Source organism: Phyllobates terribilis, unplaced genomic scaffold, assembly GCF_046119375.1.
Source record: "Phyllobates terribilis strain yellow unplaced genomic scaffold, ASM4611937v1 Scaffold_8__6_contigs__length_399053987, whole genome shotgun sequence".
In the NCBI taxonomy this organism is placed as follows: Eukaryota; Metazoa; Chordata; class Amphibia; order Anura; family Dendrobatidae; genus Phyllobates; species Phyllobates terribilis.
The window spans coordinates 327,846,378-327,870,337 of record NW_027362768.1 but is presented as its reverse complement, the minus strand read 5'-3'; the positions used below and the strand labels follow the sequence as shown (position 1 = coordinate 327,870,337).

The following is a 23,960-nucleotide window of genomic DNA, read 5'->3' as shown; positions in this document are numbered from 1 at the left end:
TAGTAGGGCCCTTGGGGGGGGGGGGCACCGTTTTAGTAGGGCGCTCGGGGGGGGGGGGGCACAGTTTTAGTAGGGCGCTCGGGGGGGGCACAGTTTTAGTAGGGCGCTCGGGGGGGGGGGGGCACAGTTTTAGTAGGGCGCTGACTACACTAAAAGGTATATGCCATTGATATCATATACCAGGAATTAGCTATTGACGCCAGGAGAAGTTCTGCTGAGCCGTTCAGTGGCAGCGGTCACCCATGTGATACATTGGCAGGATGGGTCTGCCAAAATATAAGCTGCTATTATTTACAGCTCTCCCCTATATCTTATTCAGGGAAGTCTTTTTGATGCCCATATGCCAAATTATCTTTGTGAGATGATCTTAATTGTGTAATTTCTAGATAAAACCTATACATAAAGTAAAAAAAATATTTCCAGACCTGTAACACAACATTATCTGGAGTATTGTTCTGCGCGTCGGACTCATCACAGACGCAATGGTTCATTTTTAATGGAATGTATGAATAGGGGAACATCTGCTTTGTAATAATGAGCTGGCATAGCCGAAGGACACGAGAACAAAACCCTGCACTGAATACCCTGCGCAGCTTATCAGAGCTGGACAGGCCGACAGCATCATGGGGACTGCATCATTTCCAGACCATCAAACTGTCAGCACATCTCTCCTCAGCCAGAAAGCCGTGCTGTCTGCTCAGAACTGATATCTTTCTAGGTTTACATGATGAGCATTGTGAAAAGGAGAGTGAATAGAAATGGCATCTAATGAGAAGTGCAGTGACACGGTATGAACTGAAGAAGTCGCCAAACATTTGTCAACGTACCCAACCCTACTGGCATAATAGGGAAAATCTGGGCAAAAGTGAAACACAGCATGTGACAGTAACAACATTCCCCTGCGTATTATATGTGGCGCCCTGCTGTGCATTAGTGCCACAGATCCTAGAGGGGTGCATGGATGGATTCCTCCACAAGAGGCCCCCACAGCATACACACACCTCCACCTTCCACCTCAGACCACCAGAGGGAGCCCGTTAGGGATATAAATAGGGAAGGTGGAGCCAGGCAGTCAGTTCCTCTGGAGAGTCTAGTCCAGTCTAGTCGAGAGAACTCAGCTAGTAGTTCAGCAGTGGAGCATGAGGCTCCAGCAAGCTAGACTCAGGGAGTTCAGTTAAAGCCCAAGGCGTGCCGATGCCATAAGAGCGGTGAAGCGCAGTGCGTATAGCCTAGTGAGGGCCTCGAGCGAGGCCGAAGGCTAGAGGAGTGAGTAGCATTGGGGGCAGAGGAGCTCACCCCAGAAAACATATACTGGACACCAGGTCCGCGTCTACAGGGCCGTATACCCCCCCTTGTAGAGACAACCGGAGACCCCTGGAAGACTTCAGGTCCCGGGCTCACCCGAGAGCTGATACGTACCAGAGCCAGGAGTCACGGAGGCCCCGCAAGCTGGGAGCGTGTACTCCAAAAGAAGGCCCTACCACAAAGTCAGCCGATGCAGGACAGAGACAAAGTTAGGCCTAGCTCCAGGCAGGTCAGAAACTTACCACACAAAGGCAAGAAACAGGAGGCCCTATACCCGCTCACTGGGGAGAATCCTGATATGCACCCTTCACCCTACAGTGCTCCGGAATGTGCCTGAACTTCCATCAGTAAAAGGTACTGAAGTGAACTGTGTGTTTGCCTATCCTTCTTCAGACCCGGCTGGGTTCCCCTTGTCCTGCATCCCTCCATCCACGCTGCCCTGAGGCCTAGCTCCACCTGTGGGGAGCTATACCACCCAAGCTGCCTTAACACCGGCCTCAGTGGGCTGCTGCAGCGCTGGTGATCCTCGCCAGACACCACAGGTGGCGTCATGAACTTTCACATAATTATCCACCTTTTTAAAGAGAGGCCCAGGGTACGGGCCAGGGAGCCGACTACCGCGACATCCCCAAGGCAACAAGGCCCGGGCGCCGAGTTGTCCCCATCCCCTGGGCGCGTCATATACACCCCATACAAAAGAGGAGGATACAGCACATTCTAAATAGTTAATCAAAAAGAAGAGGACATGGCTGCATCTCAACGGCTAATCTACTACAAGAGGAAAGAACTGAATATAAAGGGTTTTTCTGAGACTCTCTCTACTGTTAACACAGCTCAGATACAGGAAGCCTCACAAACCTGTGAAGATAGTGACGCAATAGCGAGTCAGTGGAGAGATCGAATCCAGTCTCCGTTTCTTAAAGGGCTAGAGCGCTTAGTGATCTCCTTTTACCTAATGGAGTTTCCCATGAGGGTAGAGGAGATTAAATTGCTGCTAGATACTGGTAACAGTTTTGGGGGTGTTAGTTTATGTCCATGACTACCATAGTAACCCATGCATACCTGCAATCAGTTTGCAGGGGCAAAACGGAAGCCCCTATTCTTTTGAATGACTTGGATACTGCAGCCAATATTGACAATAATGCCTAAAAGGTGATACCACCAGGATCGGAGTTCTCTCCAATCCCCACAATTGTGTCAGTGCATTAACAATAACTGCAAAATCACATTGACAAAAATGTATGTCATGATAAGCAAAACACATTAGTTCTTCTAATGATCCTGCCTAAATTTGGGGTATGGCCAGCTTAAGAGTGCAAAACTCTATGCCTACGTACGCCGTTCGACTACAAATTATTAATTTTAATATAAAATTGCTGACTGCTTAGCAGAAGAAGAATTAAACTGATGTGTGACGACTTGGTTATAGCACTCATACCTGTAACACCTTTCTCCAGTCCAGCACCATAAGCCGTCACAAGAGCTGGATCACCCTCCTGTCCTGGTTCTCCTACCCTCACCTTGAAAGGGCTGCCAGGTACATGGCTTCCATTAAACTTCACATCAATGGTGTGTATACCGTTTTCCCGGGGAATGAAACGCACTGCATACTTGTCTGCAAAAACAAAAATATACAATGTTGTAGTGGACACGGACCTTTTAAAGGGAATCTCTGACCCCCAATGACAGACCTTGCAAATATTCATCTATTATGTGAATTCTTCATAAATTTTACTAATATGTCCTCACCTGGTTCCAGCTCAGAAACATGGCATTCCTCCACAGCTCCTGAAGGACTATGCACCTTGGCATCAATCTTGCCCTTTGCACCATTTAGTCTGATGGCGAATGACACCGGCTGATTGACCTTCAGGCCAGACTCCTGAAAATTTCAATCTATGTTAGAGATCTAAGAAAACTTAAAAATTTAATGTGAAGCTTATACAACATTACTGGACCAAACAGTAGCTCAATGCCACCTTTAAAAGTCCAAATAATAGCCAGCACTCACATCCTTCTTAAAAGAATTGTTGTATGGATCCAGTAGTATAAAAGACACAAAAAATGGTTGAAAACAACTGCACAAAAATTGAAAAGGCAGAAAAGAAATATCCGCTGAGCTCCAAGGCAACATGTTTCAGACCTGCATTGACTTGACAGAGGATCATGCAGGTCTGAAACATGTTGCCTGTGAGCACAGTGGATATTTCTTTTCTGCCTTTGAATTTTTGTGCCGTTTTCAACTAATTTTTGTGCCTTTTATACCTTCAGGATCAATAAAGCAATTCTTATAAGAAGATATGCGCGTCGGCCATCGTTTGGACTGTTGCTATTACTGGAGTATTTTGCCGTGCACCCGGACAGGTGAGATGATTGCTCCTTTTTCACATTTTCAATGCCACCTGTGTTTAGTGAGTAGGGGAGTCAGATCGGCAGAGTCATGACTTGAAGATCATGGGCCACGATGTAAAACCAGCAATAGTTTACTCCAACCATAATGTGCTGGTTTCCCCCCTATAGTTATGGTGGCACTGCAGTTAAGAAAATTCATGGCCCCTCTCAAAGTTTGATTGACAACTTGTGTTAATAATGTTTTATTTTATTTAATCTCTAGACATCGTTGGCTACATAAGAATCTATATTTTGTCATATCAGAGCCCTGCCTAAAATGGAGTGGAGGTCAATTCATCCTCTATAGGACTGCCAGAGATAGTCGAGCAAGCGCTGTACTCGACCACCCCGGGCAAAGTCTCATAGAGACAGAATACAGCACTCGATCGCAGTTCCATTTGGAATGCAGAACCCTCTATTTGGAATCAGTGGGGGTCTTGGTGGTTGGACCCCCAGAGATCAAGAAATTATTCCCTATCCTAGGAAGAAGGGATAACTTCCATACTTGGTGCAAACCTCTAAAGAGCCTAGGAAACTTTATATGCATTGGTATAGCAATATAAGTGCAAATTTATTTCCCAGAAGAGTTGCATTTTGTAATGGCACTACTTTGGGGTTCATATAACCTATTAATTGTTATTAACATAATCTAATTATTTAGCAGGAAATGCAAAAAAAAAAAAAAAAAAAGGGATTCCAGAGGTTTTTTTTTTCCCTGTGCACTTTTTTAGGTTTACTGTCCAGTAAAAATAACATGGCAACAGCATTTATATACATTTTGTAAGATTCAGCATTGTTGCATGTGAAAAAACATCTCACAGAGTCTTAAAAGTTACTTTTTTTCCCATTCACAGACCCATTTTTATTTTTTTTATTATTATTTCTGTTGAAGTTGCTGAGGGTCTGATTTTCGGCAGTACGAGTTGTACTATTGATTGGTGCCATATAATTAATTCACTGACTAATGTCTCTAATTCATTTATTTATTTTAGTTTTTTGCACCGTGCTGAAGAAATGATTAATGAATATTAAATTATGTCTCTAATTTATTTATTTTCTCACCATGTACCATATAGAAATAATAAATGAACTGCAAAATTAAAAAAAAAAAAAAAAAAAAAAGTGTTTATTAACTTCAATGGGGCTGAGTTGCAATAAATTTTTAAAGAAAAAAAAAAAAAGAAGTCATGCTTTTCTAACCCTGGACAACTATTTATAGTATTGGAAAATCCTTTCATGAAATCCGAAATACTCCTTTAAACAAATCATGAAGAAAATTTCTTACGTAACCAACTATCTTTAAGCATTTCAGGCAACAGAGAAAAAATGTTGCTGCCAAGGAAACTGCTTCCAGTTCAGTAATTTTACATATAAGTGGTTATTACTGATGAAGACGAGCAGTAAAACTGCTCAGAACGATATAAAATAATAAAAGTAGTTCTATACTCCTCTCCCCAATCCAATGCTTCCTGGGTTCCCCACTAGTCTCTAAGTCTGGATAGATGTGTAATTGCTGCAGTCAATCCCAGATTGGCGGCAGCGGTCACATGACCATCCATTCAGACCATAAAATAGAGAGTCTGGTTAAGGAACTGTGAAGAATTGGATCGGGAGTGGTAGGGGGAATATGTAAGGAGTTTTGCTTCCATAATTATTATTATATTTTTTATTATTTTGAGCATTTTCTTAAAACAAAAATTTTAAAGGAATTGTCTAGTTTTGGGAAGCCCTCAGCAAAATTAATTTTGTAAGAGTTGGTTTAAGTTTTTGAGGACTAGAAGCCAAAAATTATCACAAAATGTTTTCTTGGATATGGATATATCGCGGCCATAATGCTGGAGATTTCCTATTACATAATGAAGGCCTCAATGAAGTTGCCGATATGAGAATTTCCATTTTCATATACCCAATTAGGGCATTTATAAAAGGGGTCCTCTGCTATGTACCCTAATCACATGGATAGAGCAGAAAGTGGTTACAAAGAGTGTCTCACACTCTGGAGGACCTGCACTGTGTAATACTTTATTCCACCTGTGGTGGCGCAGCAGGAAAATTTAACTGCTGCTAGGATTCCACTCAGGTATCACTGAGTTGAATCATCATTGATCATTGTTCACTATAGGTCCCTGCAAGGGGGAAACCTTGTGAGAAGTTTATTTTTAAGGGGTCCTTTCGACAGATAAGGAATTTCTAAAACAGAGATCTTCTTTAAAAGGGAAAGTTTGCCCTTAAACAAGTATAGAGCTGTTATGGGTGGGAGTCTATGCTCATGACCCCCGTCAAGCACTAATCAAAGTGTGGTGCTCCTATCACTTCTGACTCTGATGTTTATATCTCTAAGTTTGCTGTTGCAAATTGACAGAGAACAGACAGCATTGAAAAAAAACACTAAGTCTATGTTCACACAGAGCTTTTGGAGGTGTTAAAAAAAAATAAATAAATAAATGTTTTTTCAAGAGGAAACTGCTTCAGGAAATGTTCCTTTTACGGAAAATTTTGGGGTTTTTTACTTTTCTTTTTTAAAACCATTACAAAAAAAAAGATCAAAAAATTTTCATACGAGCAGTAAAGTGGATTCCCCATAGAAACAGAAATTTACAAGTCTGCACTGCGCGATTCTCCGGGTGTGATCACAAGTATGCGATTTGCATATATGCGGTTATGTGCCAACTAGATGTGTGTGGCTTCGTTCGATACAAGTGTATTGAGTGAGGCCAGACAAGTCTAGTCAGAATGTGGCCGGTAGTACGCAAATCACATACTTGTAGTCACATGACCGCCGGTTCCCGGCACTGGAAAATCCTCACAGAGCGCGCGTTGCAAGTGTTCACAAGTCTACAGTCATGTAGACTGACTGCAGCCTTGTAGCCTAAAGCTGTAAAACCCCTTTAAAAGGAGGAGAACTTGTCACCATGTGACTCGCTTATAGTACTTTACTGAATGCAACCACATCCCTTCAACAGAATCTCAAGGTTATAGCATGGTATATTTAACGTAGTTTTCCTTTTTCAGAAAACCTTTGCCCCGGCTGTGGTTGGTTTAAAACAAACTGTGCTTTACTCGTCCTCCCCAGGTCCAGCACGGAGTCTCTGCCGCTGCTTCCAGTGCCTGTTATTGTCTGCAGTGTTGACACTGACATTGCTGTGGCCAATCAGTGATTGGCTGCGGTGCCGTCGATGTGATGTCAGCACTGGAGACCATAACTGACATCAGGATCAGCGGCGGAGACTCATGCTGGACCAGAGGAGGGGGGAGTAAAGTTCTTTTTTTTTCCAAAGCAAATTACGGCCGGGGTACAAAGCCTTCCTGAAACTGGAAAAGCCCTCTAAGAATATGATCTTCTTGTACTTAAAGCTGCACAATGCTTTTTATCTAAAAAGCAGCGCCACTGTAGCCCAATGTCCGTTTCCAGTATTGCAGCTTATTGAATATTAAGGCCAGTGATGGCGCCATCTCTGGTAAGTAAAGTAATGTCTGTTTATGCGCACCTTCTTTGATCAATGCCTGTTAGAGGAACAAAGATGAAACAGGTGATAAAGACATCTGAAGTCTCCCCATAGCAGATACTTCTCAACAAACCGTCAGTTTCCAGCTAGATGCTAAAGAGGGACGGAGCTTTGCAGCGCTGCACAGGGATTCCTCTGTACAGATGTGACAACGTAATCACATTTGGTCTCCCTCTTTAGCAGGTAACCGCATTGTAGAGAGAAATCCTGTCAAAGGTCTTTAAATGAAACACAAGAAGAACACCATAATGCCACCGTGACCAATTAATGACCCTGTGAATAGCCTAGGGGGAGAGGAAAAGGTAAAAAAAAAGATTGTGGGTCTGTTCACACTTCCATTTGAGGTCATTTTGCATTTTTTGCCATATTGGATGGGAAAAAACTGCAGCATGCAATGCAACGCTACCCCCTGAAAATTACAAACATGGCGAAACCCGATAGACCCCATAATAAGCCCGGTTTCGCACATCCAACACTCACAGGCATATATGAGTTTGGTGATCTCACAATTGCACAGGAGAAAAATAATAAAAATGTTTATTTTTGCTTTGTAGATATAAAAAAAAGTATGTTCTTTTAATTTATTTAATAAGGTGATACAAAGCAGACACAATAATATAAAATGTATTATTAATCTTCTGATATCTGTGTTGTAAACCTAAATGTAAAAATCTTTAATAAAAATATGCAGTTTTAAAAAAAATATATATATATGAGGTTGTTGAGTTTGGGTCAGGAGACCCATGGCCGATACGGGCATCACGTTTTATTTTGGATAAAGCAAGAAATTTTTTTTTGGAAAAACCATCGGCCTGTTTGGGGCGAAGAGGAAACTTTTGCCTCCACCAGGTGTATGTTGGCCCATGCTAGATTTGAGAACAAGGACTTAATGGGTCACTAGGTGGCAGCCAGAAGAGATGTTTCCTTGTGCCTCACCTGAAGACTAGAGACAGTGAGCCGGCGGGCGTCATCAGAGGGCGCGATGATCGGAACCATGAACGGGCTCTGTGGGATATGTTCATCGTTGAACTTGATGATCACTTCGTAGTCACCTGAAATAAGGGAAAACAGGATGATTATTCTCCATATTAGTTTATGCATTACTCCCTTTCTCTCCTAAATCTTCCCCATTACCTGTGAGTGATATTATTGAGAAGTGGAAGGAACCACAGCAACTCAGCCACAAAGTGGAGACTCCATAACGTTACAGAGCGGGGTCACAGAGTGCTGAGGAGCAGAGGGCAGAAGAGTCACCAATGATCTGCTGACTCCAGACCTCCTCTGGTATTAACATTAGCACAAACACTGCGCCCTCTACGACAGCTTCATGGCTGAGCAGCTGCATACAGCCGTACATCACCAAGCACAATACTGAGCGTCAGATGGAGTGGTGTGAAGCCACCACCACTGGACTCTGGAGGAAACATGTCCTGTGCAGTGATGGATCACACTGCTCCATCTGGTGTCTGATGGACGAGTCTGGGTTTGGTGAATGTCAGGAGAACGTTACCCACCTTACTGCATTGTGCCCGCTGTATAGCTTGGTGGAGAATGGATAATACTATGGGCTTGTTTTTCAGTGGTCGGTCACAGCCATTTAGTTCCGGTGAAGGGAAATCTTAATGCTTTAGCACAAGACATTGTGGAGAATTATTGTTTCCAACTTTCTGGGAACAGGCCTCCCCATGACACAAGGTCCATACAGACATGGCTGGGGGGAGTTTGGAGTGGAGGAACATGACTGGCCGAACAGAACCCGGACCTCAAACTTTTGGTACATGAAGTGATCTAGAATGGAGATTGTGACCCCGGCCTCTGCTCCAACATCAGGGCCTGACCTCACTAATGCTCTTCAGGAAGAAGGGGGAACAATTCCCACTCCAAAGCCTTGTAGAAAGACTTCCCAGAAGAGCAGGAGATGTTATGGCTGCAAATGGGAGACTGACGTCAGGAATTTTTATGACCTCCCATTCTAAATATGAAGATTTACTGTGGATGAGGCACAATACTTATGTCCATAGAGTGAATATTCAAGGTACCCACATGGCCCATTCTAACCCTACCCACAATGCATAAACTGCTCTCTCCACTGAAGGTAATTCTGACTAGTCAAACCCTGAAGACTAGTCAAGTGTGAGCTGCTCTGATGTCCTCATGTATCTCCCCAATTATACAACAATGCAAACTATATAGATGCATTTAGTTCATTCATCACAGTACTTGGTTATGAAAAAAAAACATACCAGGCTCTTGAACAACATAGGAAACCCCACAGGATCCATCCTTTCTGTCCTCAAAGGAAATCTCAGCTTTGCTTGGCCCTTCGACAGCTATGGAAAGTCCACCGGCACCTGCTTCCCGTGTCCATATGCTGAATTCAGCTACCGAGATGCAAGAGAGCAGTGTCCATGTAAGTTATTCATTCTCTACTTCACACTGTCATAAGATCCCATATGATAATTTTACCCTTTGAAATATCCCATTCATGGTGGATAATATGGATACCATTGTCGGATAGGTCTCCTACCTGGAATTCCAGTTTCTGCCCTCTCCAGACCAGGACCTCCGGCCTTGACTTTCTCGGCTCCTCCTTCTCCCAGTGGTCCCACTGTAAACTGGAAAGGACTTCCCGGTACGTGCTCCCCTCTGTACTTTACGCTCACGGTGTGCACTCCCATCTCTTGTGGTATGAAGCGCACGCAACAGGTGTTGTGGCCAAGGTCAACGATTTCGGCGTCATCTGTTCTTCCCGAGGGGCTGGTGACTTCAGCAGACAGTTCTCGCATATCGATTTCTGGGAAGAACAAGTGGAGATGACTTACTGTCACGTCACCAGGAATATCGCCAGCAATGTCCGAGCACAGAAAATGGATGTAATCAGCAAACCAGCAGACCATAGCGTACAATACTGGGCAGATGGAGAATTATCCTGCGCGCAGCCCGCATGCTTCATGCTTCAGTGGCTTGTACTTGAAAGGTTGAATGTGGACGGTTTATATTTTTACACGTCTATATTACTGAAAATTGTATTGTAACCTTAAAGGGGTTGTCGGGGATTAAAAAAAAAAAAAAAGAGGGTCTGCGTTTTTATTTATACTATAAACACATCAACTCTTGTCCCTGAGCTGCATTTAGGATTGCAATCAAGAAAATAGGGCTATACCCAAGGAAGTGATACGTGACCAATGATAATAGAAAATATAGCTACATTCATTCCTATATCTATTCGGAGCACGAGGCAGGGGCCGGCACACCGCACGAGGCAGGGGCCGGCACACCGCACGAGGCAGGGGCCGGCACACCGCACGAGGCAGGGGCCGGCACACCGCACGAGGCAGGGCGCTAGATCCGTCTCCAAAATTCACGTGGATTCAAACTAACATTTATATGCTGTGATATGGACGCATTAATATATGAGTCCACATGAAATGCATTCATATCATTGAAAAAAAAAAGTCTTAGTATTTTTTTACATTAGATTTTTTCAGTTATACAATTAGTATTATTTTTAGACTTTTTTTAAAAAAAAAAAAATCTGTGCCTGAAGGTCTTCCTATCTTCTTGCAAATATATATATATAACCCCTTTAAGACTCTTTAATGTGTTCTGATGCAATTTTGTAAAAGTTTTGTCACATGCATACTACATCCGTATTAGGAAAAAAAAAATTCCTGAAAAATGTTTAGCATGGTCTTTTCAATTCCTAGTGGTATCCGAAATTCATATATAAAGCGCTATGGAATTGAAGCATTTAGAACATGAGCAAAACCAATTGCTATGGATAATGCAATGAATTTAAATGTTTTAGAACTTAGTTTTTTCATCATATTAAAGGGTCATTCCCCAAAACAAAGTTATCTCCTTTCCATAGGAGTGGGGATAACTTGCTCCATTCAGGACATGGCTACAGAGGTGCGTAAAAGATAAACTTCATTCATTATTTATAGGACTGGCGAAAAAAGCCAAGCCCTGTTTGTACTCTGCTTTCTCCGACAGTCCAATGGACAATGAATGGAGCGGGGTCAAGAAATGCTCATCTCTGCTTCAGTAAAGACAGGGCTGGGAAATCGTTGGGGGGTTCCAGTGGTTTAACACTTAGTTGTCAGCAAGTTATCAAAATGATAGGGGATAAATAGTTTGAGGGGAAATAACCCTTTAACAATATTTCCCCCTGCATGCGGTTTGTCCAGCTAGTCAACAAGCTAAATTCCTAGTCATGCTCAATGTGACACACCACACACCCTCCTCCAACCCTAACGCCTTAGCTGCCCTGGTCAGCGGAGTATAGGGAGTAGATTGATGAGTCTGCTTCAGTCCGGAAGATGACGCAAAAGGCAGAGTTTGCGAAAGAGCCTCTCGTGCCAATGCCAATAGGAACCATGTAACTATAAAAGCATAGGACACATTAGAACAAGATAGTATACAAATAGCAAATGTATAGAGAGGTATCAATGAGGGCAAATGGTGGTCAGAAGCGCAGAAGAAGTTAGAGACTCCTCTACCAGAGCCATCCCATACACATCAGATGGTCGGTTACTTCCGCAAATATTGGTGGGCACAGCCAACATTTATTTATGTGTATGAAAGTTTTCTAAAAGTTTGCAAGTATGAGTTTTAGTCCTTAGAAGGCAGAGGCTGTATGAAGCCACATGAAGTCCTTGCGGCCCTCTACTATGGAGCTATAAGTACGCGTACTGCCAATATGGAAGGCAATGTTTCTCCGAGCCTGCCACAATTTTTCTTGTTGTTGGACCCCTCTCTAAAATTAGCTCCCAATCAACCAAACCTTTATCATCTGTATATCACTTTTTTTTAATCTTGGTGAGACAATGTGACGTCAAAAATAATTGCCATGTTGAGAAATCCTGGGGACTCGTGTTACTGTATGTAAACCGGCTGCAGTATGCTAATCCTTTTAGACTCATGGCTCTGTCTAGATTATTGCTTGACATGAGTTTGCACTTGTAATTCAGTAAATCAGATCACTGAAGATATTTGACAAGTAAAAGGAGAAGCTGCAGATTAATTGGTAATCTCACCTGGTATTTTTAGATTAAGCTCACAGATGCCCCCCACTGTAGCAACAGACGGTGCCTTTCTCCGCCGTGTAATGCTCTCCTTCACTCTTCCTTCTCCAGTTACTTTGGCTGTGTAGGGGCTTCCTGAAATCATATAAAAAAATAAATAATTTTAAAAAAGTCCAGCAATATAATTATACTGAATATTATATGACACACTATAGAGAGAAAAGTATTGAGGCACACGTCTTAATCACTGGATTCAAATTTTTCGTTCAGCCCCATTGCCCCCTGGTGTATGACATCCAGCCCCTCGACCCCCTCCCCCCCCCCCCCGGTGTATGGCATCCGGTCCCTCGCCCCCCCCCCCCCCCCCGGTGTATGACATCTGGCCCCTCGCAAGCCCCGGTGTATGACATCCGGCCCCTCGCAAGCCCCCCCCCCCGGTGTATGACATCCGGCCCCTCGCTAGCCCCGGTGTATGACATCCGGCCCCTCGCAAGCCACCCCCCCGGTGTATGACATCCGGCCCCTCGCCCCCCCCCCCCGGTGTATGACATCCGGCCCCTCGCCCCTTCCCCCCCGGTGTACAGAATTCCTGTAAGTCTATTTTTCAATATAAAGTAGCTAAAGAGGACCATGCACGTTCAATTTTAACCCTACAGATTTGGCACCATCAATGGAGAATAGACAGTGCAGCTTGACATTATTGAAATCACGTTGTGGTTTTAGGTCAAAGATTTAGGTTCAAAAGTCCAGGCCGGTCTTACCTGGGACATGCTCATCTGCAAATTTGATTGATATGATGTAAATTCCTGGTTCTGTTGGACAATAAGACACCTGGCAGGTGCCATCATCCAAATCTTCAGTTTGTATATCAACTTTGCTGGGTCCTTCAACTGCTAACGAGAGTCCACCATATCCTGAAAGTAATTACATGAAAGCAAAAGCGATTAACACCCTCTAAAAAAAAAACCAAAAACTTATTTTAAGTAGCATCACAGACCGAGTACTAACCAGCTTCTCTCGTGTCCACCACAAAATCCGACATCTCATAGGTACGACCATCTGTCAACCCAGGTCCATAAACTTTCACCTTGCTGGCATCTCCTATCTCAGATTGATAAACCATGATGGAAATTGGGCTGTTTGGCACATGGCGGCCATTCTTCTTGATGCTGACCAAATGTTCTCCTACTTCCCGAGGGATGAAAGAGATACCTGAAAAAAACAAAATCAGAATAATATAACATTATTTGCTACAGAATACAAAGTTGATCTTTTCTATTGTCCACCATCAGAAATTATCTAAGTTCCATACGCGAAAATGGTCAAAGGACCCAATGACGTTCATTTACGCCTTGCATACATTTGGCAAAAAGATCATTATGTAGACCTTTAGGCCCATACTATTCATTTATTGGATCCATGGTGGATCCCGATGGTAATTTATCCAAGGATTAAACAGTATGGAGACCATGACTAAGAATGCTTCATGTTACTGACCATCAAAGAAGAAGGTTGCCTGGAAAAACACATGGAGCTCATCGTCTCCATTAATAATACTGCACCATATACAGAATAAATTTCATGTTATACAACAGCATAAACTTAACTAAAATAAAAAAAAGAAAATACATCAAAGAATATAATAATCTAATAAAACTAAAATCACATAATGCGGCAATAATTTTGTGCTTACCAATGTGGTTATTGGGAAGTCTCTTCAGAAGACAAGGCTCATCGTGACCAGATGGGGCCTTAATGCTGGCCGTCAGAAGGCTGAGATCGGTCTCGTTGATATCCAGTAAGAAATCGGCTGTGGACCCTAGTTTAACTTGGGAACGTCTCCTGCTGTCATCTAAAGGAAGAACAGATGACATCACGTCCAACGAGCCGAACAAGGCAGCAAAAGATATTAGGCGAATTACACAGACCAGTCACGGAAATTAGTTGCACAAGTTGAATAAATCAGCAATACATGTTCTCAGCTCCCAGTCCCTGGAATTAATCGACAGCAGAAAATGATTTCTTCTGTGTTTCTGGAAATTATTTGCATATATGTAATGCAATTTATCTTTGGAGAATTTACATATTTATATAATTAATGCAAAGTATTAGTGGGAGCTTAACACAAAAGTAGATCAAAGTTAGAGATTCCAAGGTTCCACGAAAAAAAACCAAGGTAATCAGAGTTAATAGAAGGGGGGTCCTCATTAAGGACGCTCATCTATTAGTCACGGAGTGACCCCTCACAGACTGGGCATTTCAATATCAACAGGAACTGTGCAATTATTTAAAGTGTTCAAATATAAATTATGTACCAAGGTAGAAGAGAGGAAAATGCTTCCACACTGATCAGTTGCAGATGAGTTGCAGCCATTTTTCATTTTACTGCTTTGTTGTTATCCCCATCTCGCCTTCTATGAGCTATAATTTTAATATATCCATATGAGGACTTGTTTTTTTGTAGCAAGAGTTGTAGAGAAAAAAAATTTTGTTCAATGAGGCTGGAATTGAAAAAACAACTCCAAAAGTCCAATTGGGGTTTAATTTTACGCCTTACACGTTGTGGCAAAAATGACCTGGTAACTTGGTTATACAGGGTCATTCCAGTTACGGAGATGCCAAAGTATTGTATTTTTTTTGGACGAGAAAAACTCTTGCTAAAAAATATGCCTCTTATAGCCCTAAGGCAGCTTAATATGATGGAAGAAAGCGCTGACACAGACTCCTTCACAATGTCTGAGAGAACCATGCCGCAGCACAGCTCTCCTTCCTCCAGCCCGACACTGATCAGTCTGATCAGCGCAGGGCAGGAAAGGAAGCTACCGGGACCTGCACATCATTAAAGCTGCACGGATCCTGCAAGTCTTGACTAACTGAAGGACATTTTAGGACATTTTAGGTCATTTGATCAGTCACATGTTTTCCCATCTGATAAACTGATGGTATATCAACCTTTGGAACAACCACTTCTATCTGGAAAGAACTTCTTCCAGCAGGAAGATACAGGATTGCTTGGTTCCTTCTCTAACCTAACAATGGACCTCTCCATCAAACCTTTAGCAAGCTGCAGTCATCTCGCCTACTGGAACATGTAAGGGACCCTGGTCCTATAGGGCATCAGAGATGGGACACCCACGTTGTGACATAGTCTGTAGAGGCTTCTTCCGTTGTACGGAGGAACAGGTCTACATATATACGGCGCCCGCACAATGGCCAAGATCCAATTTCATATACTCGATGCTCTTCTCTCACTTACAGTAAAATCCTTAAAATATTTTTTTTTCTATATGTTATAATTTTCTTAGGGATATAATAATTAAATCCATTTTACCGGTGATTTTAGCAATAAATGGACTTCCAGCAATGTGAGTATCATTGTATTTGACCAGGATGCTGTAATCTCCAGGTAAGGTCGGCAGGTAGGTGACGCTGCAGGTACCATCTTTGTTATCAATGCAGCTAATTTCGGCTTTTGAGGGTCCTTCAATCGCCAGGTCGAGACCACCTAATCCAGATGACAAAAACAAAATAAATCCAAAAATCGCACAAAATTCCAAAATCAGTTCAGAACAAAAAAACAAAACAAAAAAATGGGACTTTGTATCTTTTATAGGTTTACAGAAAAGCAATTACTGCATGGAAGAAATGGAGGAAAGTCGTACCTTCCCCTGCATCCTCCGTAACAATGGTGAATGTGGCGGGCTTGTGTGCAACTCCATAGCTAAGACCTGGCCCGTACGCCGAAACACTTCCAGTATTGGGATAGTTGACATAAAACTGTAATGGACTTTCTAAAAATCAAATGAGAAATAAAAAAGTAAGTGCTGTAGGAAAGATAAATGGAATAAAAGTTAAAATATTAAAAATGATAAAAATGTGTCTAGTTTCATGCACCACAATACAATAATTGCTAAAAGTTTGTAAACTTTTTGAAATGTTACCATATTTACATTAAAAAAAATATAAAAAAAATACATAAAGCAATAAAATACAGTATTACAATACAATATAAAACGTGTGGCTTTTCACTCTCTTACCACTGGATGGCAGCACTAGTATACATAGTTATAGAAGCAACACCAGAATTTATTTTATGATTATTTTTGTGCCGCAGAAACTATTTTGCTGAGGTGTGCAAAAAAAAATTTTAAAAATCTAAAAGATATTTAGTTAGTGCACACAGTTGTAAAAGTAATGAAAAATCCAACGTTCAAAAGAAAAAATCTGAGATTTTGTTGAGTAAATGATGCACATTTCACCCTTTGTACTGTAAAATCCACAGCATAAATTGACAGTCTGCAGATTCCAATTTCGCAGTGCTGATTGACCTACGCTTCGATATTTTCACTGCAGTGCTTGGATGATGGTATGAAAAATTTCCGTCTGGCCTCATGAGAGAGTTTCCTTTAGCTTAGATTAAATCAATAACTTTGGCGTTACACTGTAAGGATCCCTAAGCAAATCCTGTAAGGAGATGGACATATCACCCATGTTTCTTCTTGAAGAAGTAAGTATAATGTAATGTGAACTGTGATGTATAATGTGTATTGTGACTTGTGTTAATGATGTTGATAATGTGTATATATTAACAGTAAGGGCCGTGAGAGTTAATATGTTTGGGAGTAGCCCAGACTGGGAGGGGCTAAGTTGAAGGGAAAGCGATGGTTTTCTGGTAGTGAGTCAGATAGGGCCTGGAGTGCATAGAGAAACGACCTAAGGTCCAGGGTGAGTAGTGTCGCATTCTTCGGTGTCCCTAAGTGAGAGGAGAGCGAAAGAAAGCGATAACAAGATCCGGAGCAGAAGTGACTGAGAGACAGAGTGTTACGCACACACCCGGACTAACTGGCGTGAGCGTGGTAAGTGATCCCACTGGACCATGAACCGAGGAGTGCCTGGAGGGGCGTGACTAAGTATCAACTCGGTCGCACGGCGGCTCAGTCGACTCCGTGAACCGGGGGGAACAAAGCAGAGGGACCAGGTGCTACTCCAGGTCAGACCCCGGTCACAGCTGTTGACCCACACCGGGGAATTCAGGAACAGGCAGGCACGGCTGACATAATGACAGGTGGGTACTGGCAGGCACGGCTGGTATGCAGACAGGCGGGTACTGGCAGGCACGGCTGGTATGCAGACAGGCGGGTACTGGCAGGCACGGCTGGTATGCAGACAGGCGGGTACTGGCAGGCACGGCTGGTATGCAGACAGGCGGGTACTGGCAGGCACGGCTGGTATGCAGACAGGCGGGTACTGGCAGATAGGAATGCAGGCAGGATAGGGACCAGTACAGACTGGGATACAGGAACAGAGCCGCAGATGCGGCAGACAAGCAGAGCAGAGCAAAACCCGCAGGTGCGGTAGACAAGCAGAGCAGAGCAAAACCCGCAGGTGCGGTAGACAAGCAGAGCAGAGCAAAACACGCAGGTGCAGTAGACAAGCAGAGCAGAGCAAAACCCGCAAGTGCGGCAGACAAGCAGAGCAGAGCAAAACCCGCAGGTGCGGTAGACAAGCAGAGCAGATACACACAAGATACTTACAATGAAGTAGCGAGTGGACACTAAACTCACAAACAGAAGTACAGACTCAGACAACGAGTTGGAGTTAGGTGCAGGTTCAGACACTGCAGGAAAAGGGAAGATACGAACATGGAGACAAACAAGTAACGGGCTAGGACACTGTTCAGAAAGGAACAAGATACAGGAACGAGCCTGGGAACTCAGCCCCCAGGGTGGCGGAAACAGACTAGAAGTAACAGATACAAGTAACAGGCCTGGGTATACAGCCCCCAGGGTGGCGGAAACAGACAAGATAAAGGACAGGACCTGGCAACTCAGTTGCATAGAACACATTAAAAGAAAGTGTTGCTCAGGCACCTCCTACTGGGTGGAGGGGGTTTAAGTATCCAGTGACTCACAGCAATAGGCTGGGGACGCATTAGGACTGTGCACACAGTAACTATAAGAAACAGGCAGTAACCGCGCCACCACCCTAAGCAATCAGACAAGAGACATGCACACAGCAGGTACTGGAGCAAAGTGTGCAGCCTTGACTGATAGGTAAGATGGCGGTCTTGCATGGTGGGTGGTGGTAAGCCATGCCAGCACGCCACCAGGGATGTTACACAGAGTGATTTTCCGGAGACCGGTCCTGGGAGAGGACGGCTAGCAGTAAGGCCCAGAGTTTATAACTCCAAGAGGTAACGGGACTAAACAGGACAGTGTACGCAAGACGAATAAAGTGCCCCGTGCAGGAGTTCCAGAGCGTCAGCATTAGAGAAGATAAGTACCAGCCATACTGGCACCACAGCTCCCCCAAGAAGATATGGAACCGCGGGTTGAGTAGAGGACTCCTGCTAAACAGAACTGTAGTGTCAAGATGGGTTGTGGTGAAGTAGTGAGGAACAGTGGAAAAGGAGGACAAGTAAAGAGTAAAGAAAAATAATTGAAACTGTGTGAAAAATGCTTCGAGTTGTGAAGGAAAAAGTTCATAAAACAATGCACCCGCTATCTCCTGTATATATTCCTTACCAAATCCCCATTCAGTAAAAAGTTTATTTCTAAATGTTGGTCTCCCTCATGGAACTGTAAAACATCTGGCCCTGGCAAACCAGCAACTTCGGTTACATGCGGTCTGCAAGGGCGTACCACTCAACAGCAGAAGTCCACACACCCAGCCAGGACCCCCCACCTTCATGTAACGTGCTGGGGCACAAGAGACGAGTACCTCGCCTACAGCTATTGCCCTGTGCCAGGTTACTATAAGACCCCATCATGAACCATTTAGAATACTGGTGTCTTCCTATGTAGTGGAGAAAAGCTTAGGCTCTAGGGTTCGAGGGCTACCTCTCCATCACCTATAGTTCTGCCATCGCTTTGTATGATTGCTTTAGGAATCTATGCTTTGCTTCCACTGCCCATGATCTGCTGGAAAATCCTAAATTATAGTCCGTATTTATCGGAATCAGCTTTGCACATTTTGATGCCCTTCTCTGAAAGATGAGCACAGTTCGAAAGATATGTGGAAGAGGCTTTGTGATGATCCATGTGAGAACGTGCATATCTACCATATTTTTGTACTTTGCAGCATGGCAAAAGAGCTGGGACTGGAGGATGAAGGATAAGGCCATGACAAGATTAAGGATCGTAGTGGTGTCCAGATAATGGAAAAGTACCCATATTTTCTCTGAAAATACCTTATAAGCCTTACCATACCTGGAATATGGGCTCCATTACACTTGATATGCAACTCGTGGAGTCCAGTCTCTGTTGGCACATAGCGCACGGACACTGTGCCATCCTTATTGTCAACAATATCAGCAGGTGCGGACTTGCCCGAGGGCATGATGACTTCACCTAAACAGTAGAACCAAAGAAATATGTTAAAAGGAAGTCTTGTTCAGACGTAAAGGCCATGTACACATTTGCACAAATCTCTTTTTATTATTTATTTGCTTCCTAAATGCAAAAGTTAAGCAACTTTCTAAATAGTCTTCATAAAAAAAATAAAAAACAACAACTTTCTACCATTTTGCTGCGGCATTGTGTGTATAAGTCCGTTATTTAGCTCAATGGTTTAGCAAAAATGTTACAGATTCTGCTCAGTTCTGACAGCTCCTTGTGGCTCCACCTTCCCTTATCTCAGGGTAAGGCCTCATTCAGACATACAAGAAAAACGATCCAATTATATTGATCGGAGTTTGATCAGAGTGAGATCCAAGGGTCATCCATTTTTCTTGTACGTTGAGAGGGGAAAAAAAAAAAAAAAAGTTTCTCTACATTCTCCATTCTGTCAGTACGTGAAAATCAGACGGTAATCAGATGTCATCTGGGTGCAATCTGAATTTTTCATGGACCCATAAAATTGCATTGTCGATTTTGATCCGGATCAAAATCTGACATGTCTCTGTGATTTTCCGAGGACCTCTTGGTCCGCGAAAAATCACAGACATGTGAATGGCCCCATAGACTATCATATGTACAAGTGCTATCCGTGAAAAATGCGGATAAGCACTCTTATGTGAAAATCGGAAATCTGAATGATGTCTTACAGATAATAGCAGGGAGGAGAATGGGGTTGTACCCACATCTGCAAAGGAGAGGGGAGAAAAAGGCAACAGTCTCAAGAAAGGCAGAGAAAATAGATTACAGATCAGTCAGTGCAGGACAGAAGATGTGCTGATATTTGAGGTACTGATAACAGCAGAGCACTCAGGGCTCATATCCAGCCTACATTACTGCGAGAGAAACTCCCACAAGAGACAAATCAGAAACTTGGACTAGGTTGCAAACTTTATGCCACGAGGCCTGAAAATTAATGAAAGAATGAAGATTGCAAACTAAAACTTAGTGCAATTATATTAACTACATTTGTAACATATAATTTATTTTCCATGTCAAAAGTGTTGATAGCATTTCAGTTTCATAAAAAAAACAAAAAGAATTTCCTGTTTGTGATTCACCTGTTATTTCTCCTGTTCTTACGGCAAATGGGATAACCAAATCGAACGGCTTAAATCCCATACCATTCATAGAGCCAACTGGGGCATAAGCAGACTCCGACACCTAGGAATGAAAACATCATATGAACGCTAGAAGAACATGGCTGCGATTGGAACTGGTGATTTTGCAAATTGACTCGTGTGATAGAAGAATTGCTTGATTGCATTTGCTTTAAAGGGTCAGATAAAGGAGTTCTTTTTTATAGACCGTGCTCTGCTACGTATGTACTCTTATACAATGAGGGAGTGAGGCAGCTTTTCTACAAGTATTTAAAAAAGCCACTGCACACTAAAGGCTCATGCAGATTTCCAAGGATTGTCAGAATGGAGAAGATGGAAAATATTTTTTCTCCATCTTCTACTCATTCAAGAAACTCTTGACCACACTCTTGACCACACTCTTGACCACACTCTTGACCACACTCTTGACCACACTCTTGACCACACTCTTGACCACACTCTTGACCACACTCTTGACCACACTCTTGACCACACTCTTGACCACACTCTTGACCACACTCTTGACCACACTCTCTCGGATGAGAGAACCCACTGTTGTGTGCACCTGCCCTAATAGTCACACTTCGCCATACTTGTGTATCAGAGTATGTGCACATGTGGTGTAAAAATCAGCGGCATATTTGAGCATAAATCCAAACATAATATCTGCAGCACGTCCGTTACGTGTGCATTTACCCTCATTGTTTCTAATTCTATGCATGAACAAGGAGGACCAAGATGAGCATTTACACTGCTTTTTTCCCAATAGCATATGAATTTGCCAGAGCTGATTTATTATTTTTTTGGCTTGCATGCTCCCCCACAATCTTTGCACACAGGGTCAATTTGCAAAAATCGCCACCGTGAATGTAAACCAAAACTAAATCGCTATGGATTGCAAAACAAATATCAGAACTCCTGAAACACCGAAACAGGAAAAAACAAAATCTGGAAAAGAAAATGATTTAGACATAATTTGTGCAAGCAGTGTAGAGAAGTCACGCGGTGGCACCATCAAATCGGGAGTTTAGTAGTGATGATTTTCAAGAACACAAACCAAAACAAAAAAACATAAAAACACCACAAAAGTGAAATGAAGTAGTGAAATGTATCGTGCAAGAAGGAACACAAAAGTCTTCAAATCAAGAGGCTTCTTTTGAGGGTCAATAATATAAAAAGGGATTGGATGTGATTTTTCTTTAGCTTGAAAAGGCAAAAACACGTCATGATGCGATAATAAAGAAATAAGAAAAATGATCAACGTGGCCGAGATCGGCTCAAGCAGTCCTAAGAAGCAGCAATGTCAAATCTGTCATGGAACAAACATGGAAGGAGAGTGGATCGGTTATATGGAGATGAATATATATATACCAAGGGTTCATAGCCTGGGGGACAGGCACTAACAGTCTGCTGCTGAGCCACTACTGGGACTTCATCTGTAGCCTGGCGTGGTGGAACAAAAAGGTCAATATCATTTCATTACAGAACAACCAACAAGAAGAACACAGTAATCGCCTTTTTCAGGTTTGGGCTAAAACAGGCATTTACAAAAATCCAATACATTTTATGGTCACTCCATCTCTCAGTAAATCTGCATTCAGAATCACAATGGTAAAACCAACCAGCACTGGAGGTTCCTCCAGCCAACATTATACATTAGTCTACAACAGCCACTTACCATAACAGTGAAGGGGCTATTGGGGATATCTACTCCACCAAAGCGGACATGTATGACATAAGGTCCAGTTTTAGCGGTGGTGTAGAAGATGTCATAGGTGCCATCTTCATTCTCGATGACATCGGCTTCTGATTCTAGACCGTCCGGATCTAGTATGCTACAAGTGACCTTTCCTTTTCCAGCAGTTGTGGCATCAACCACAAAACCAACCTCTTCACCGGTCTTCACGGCTGGTTGGATTCCAGGCCCTGGAAATACAGAAAGGAACTTTTATTTTCTGAGATGCTAAAACTTAATTAGAGGTATAAACCCCGTTAACGAGCACAACATAGTGCATTTATACTGACTGTTCAGGGGACAACTTTTGATGTGCTGCCATCTTTAGAAAATGATCACAGTGCTATGTAGCGAACAGTCCCAAGGTGACAACTTAATTGGTTTTCTTTTGCCCCTTAGCTGCTCAGGTTGATATCGATCTGAGGTGTCTGACAGAGGGAGAGTTCTCCTTCTGTCCCCTCCCTATAATGCACTCTTAGTACAGCCAAGGGCCATAACAATGGCCCCGAGATCTGCTGTAAACATTAGATATATATCTATATTACAGATTGTATGTCACGCAGTAATGCTTAGAAATAACATGTTTTTCAAAGTATAAGGTACCCCAGGAGGACAAAAAAATATGCTTTAAATAAAGTATGTTTAAAATTAAGAAAAACTGCTTTTTTTTATATATATAATTAATTTTTGAAGAAATCCCCCCCACACACACATGTATTTGATGCCTCTGCTCTCGTAAAAACCCGTAGAATGAGAATAACTGCCTGTCCACCCACATGACCGATGACCATAATGTTTTATTATTTTATGTTATTTACTTCCTTTAGCCTATTTTTTTGCAGATTCTGCAAAGACTTTAATTTGATAACCTGTCTTTATTCCAAATCCATACACCTAGATTTTAGGGAAACATTTTTTAATTCCTGCAGTCACCATTAGAGGAAGTGTTGTAGTTTATTACATACAGGGGTATACTGCCTAAAAAAAGGTTCTTAAATTATTCAGCACAAAATTTTTTTATTTAAAAATGTCATGGTATAAAGAGGGTGACATTAATTAACCCAAAAAGTCTGTGGCCACACTCAGGCTTGGACTGGCCCACAGGATAAAAGGAGAATCCTCCGGTGGGCCCCCTCTTATATACTTTAATCAATTTGTACAAAACAAAGGCAGCATCTTATTAATTTAACAATCTAGACAGTTTATTGTTATATAAATTTGTGATTGAGTATAATAATGTCACATTTGCATGAAGCTGAAAAGTGGGGCCTTGGAGTGGGTTACTGGTGGGCCCTTGGCCACACCCCAAGTCATGACATACACCCCTTGCTGTTGCACGAAACCCCAAACTGCTGGATTTGGTGATGATTTCAGTGTAGTTTATGGATATTAGAGAAGGGGATTATCAGGAAAGAAATCACAATGGCAAGTCTACTACTGACAAGTTTGAAAAACAAATTTTATATTTCTTTTATGATAGAAAGTCCCCAAAAAATGATATA

At 42.6% G+C, this 23,960-nt stretch overlaps 1 protein-coding gene across 4 annotated transcripts in view; it reads right to left on the bottom strand.

Annotated features, from left to right (window-relative positions):
* Positions 1-23,960, bottom strand: part of FLNB (filamin B) — a 243,583-nt gene that overhangs the window by 9,054 nt on the left and 210,569 nt on the right. For 2 of the 4 annotated variants that reach the window (XM_073644626.1, XM_073644628.1), the window contains 15 exons: positions 22,402-22,649; positions 22,095-22,166; positions 20,685-20,787; positions 19,438-19,578; positions 15,892-16,020; positions 15,561-15,734; positions 13,923-14,081; positions 13,238-13,441; positions 12,991-13,143; positions 12,242-12,364; positions 9,730-9,996; positions 9,446-9,583; positions 8,139-8,254; positions 3,055-3,187; positions 2,744-2,920 (listed from right to left, as the gene is read on the bottom strand). In XM_073644626.1, the coding sequence (XP_073500727.1) occupies positions 2,744-2,920; positions 3,055-3,187; positions 8,139-8,254; positions 9,446-9,583; positions 9,730-9,996; positions 12,242-12,364; positions 12,991-13,143; positions 13,238-13,441; positions 13,923-14,081; positions 15,561-15,734; positions 15,892-16,020; positions 19,438-19,578; positions 20,685-20,787; positions 22,095-22,166; positions 22,402-22,649 (2,337 nt within the window). The remainder of the gene's footprint in view (positions 1-2,743; positions 2,921-3,054; positions 3,188-8,138; positions 8,255-9,445; positions 9,584-9,729; positions 9,997-12,241; positions 12,365-12,990; positions 13,144-13,237; positions 13,442-13,922; positions 14,082-15,560; positions 15,735-15,891; positions 16,021-19,437; positions 19,579-20,684; positions 20,788-22,094; positions 22,167-22,401; positions 22,650-23,960) is intronic. The other 2 variants (XM_073644627.1, XM_073644629.1) reach the window with 1 other exon arrangement.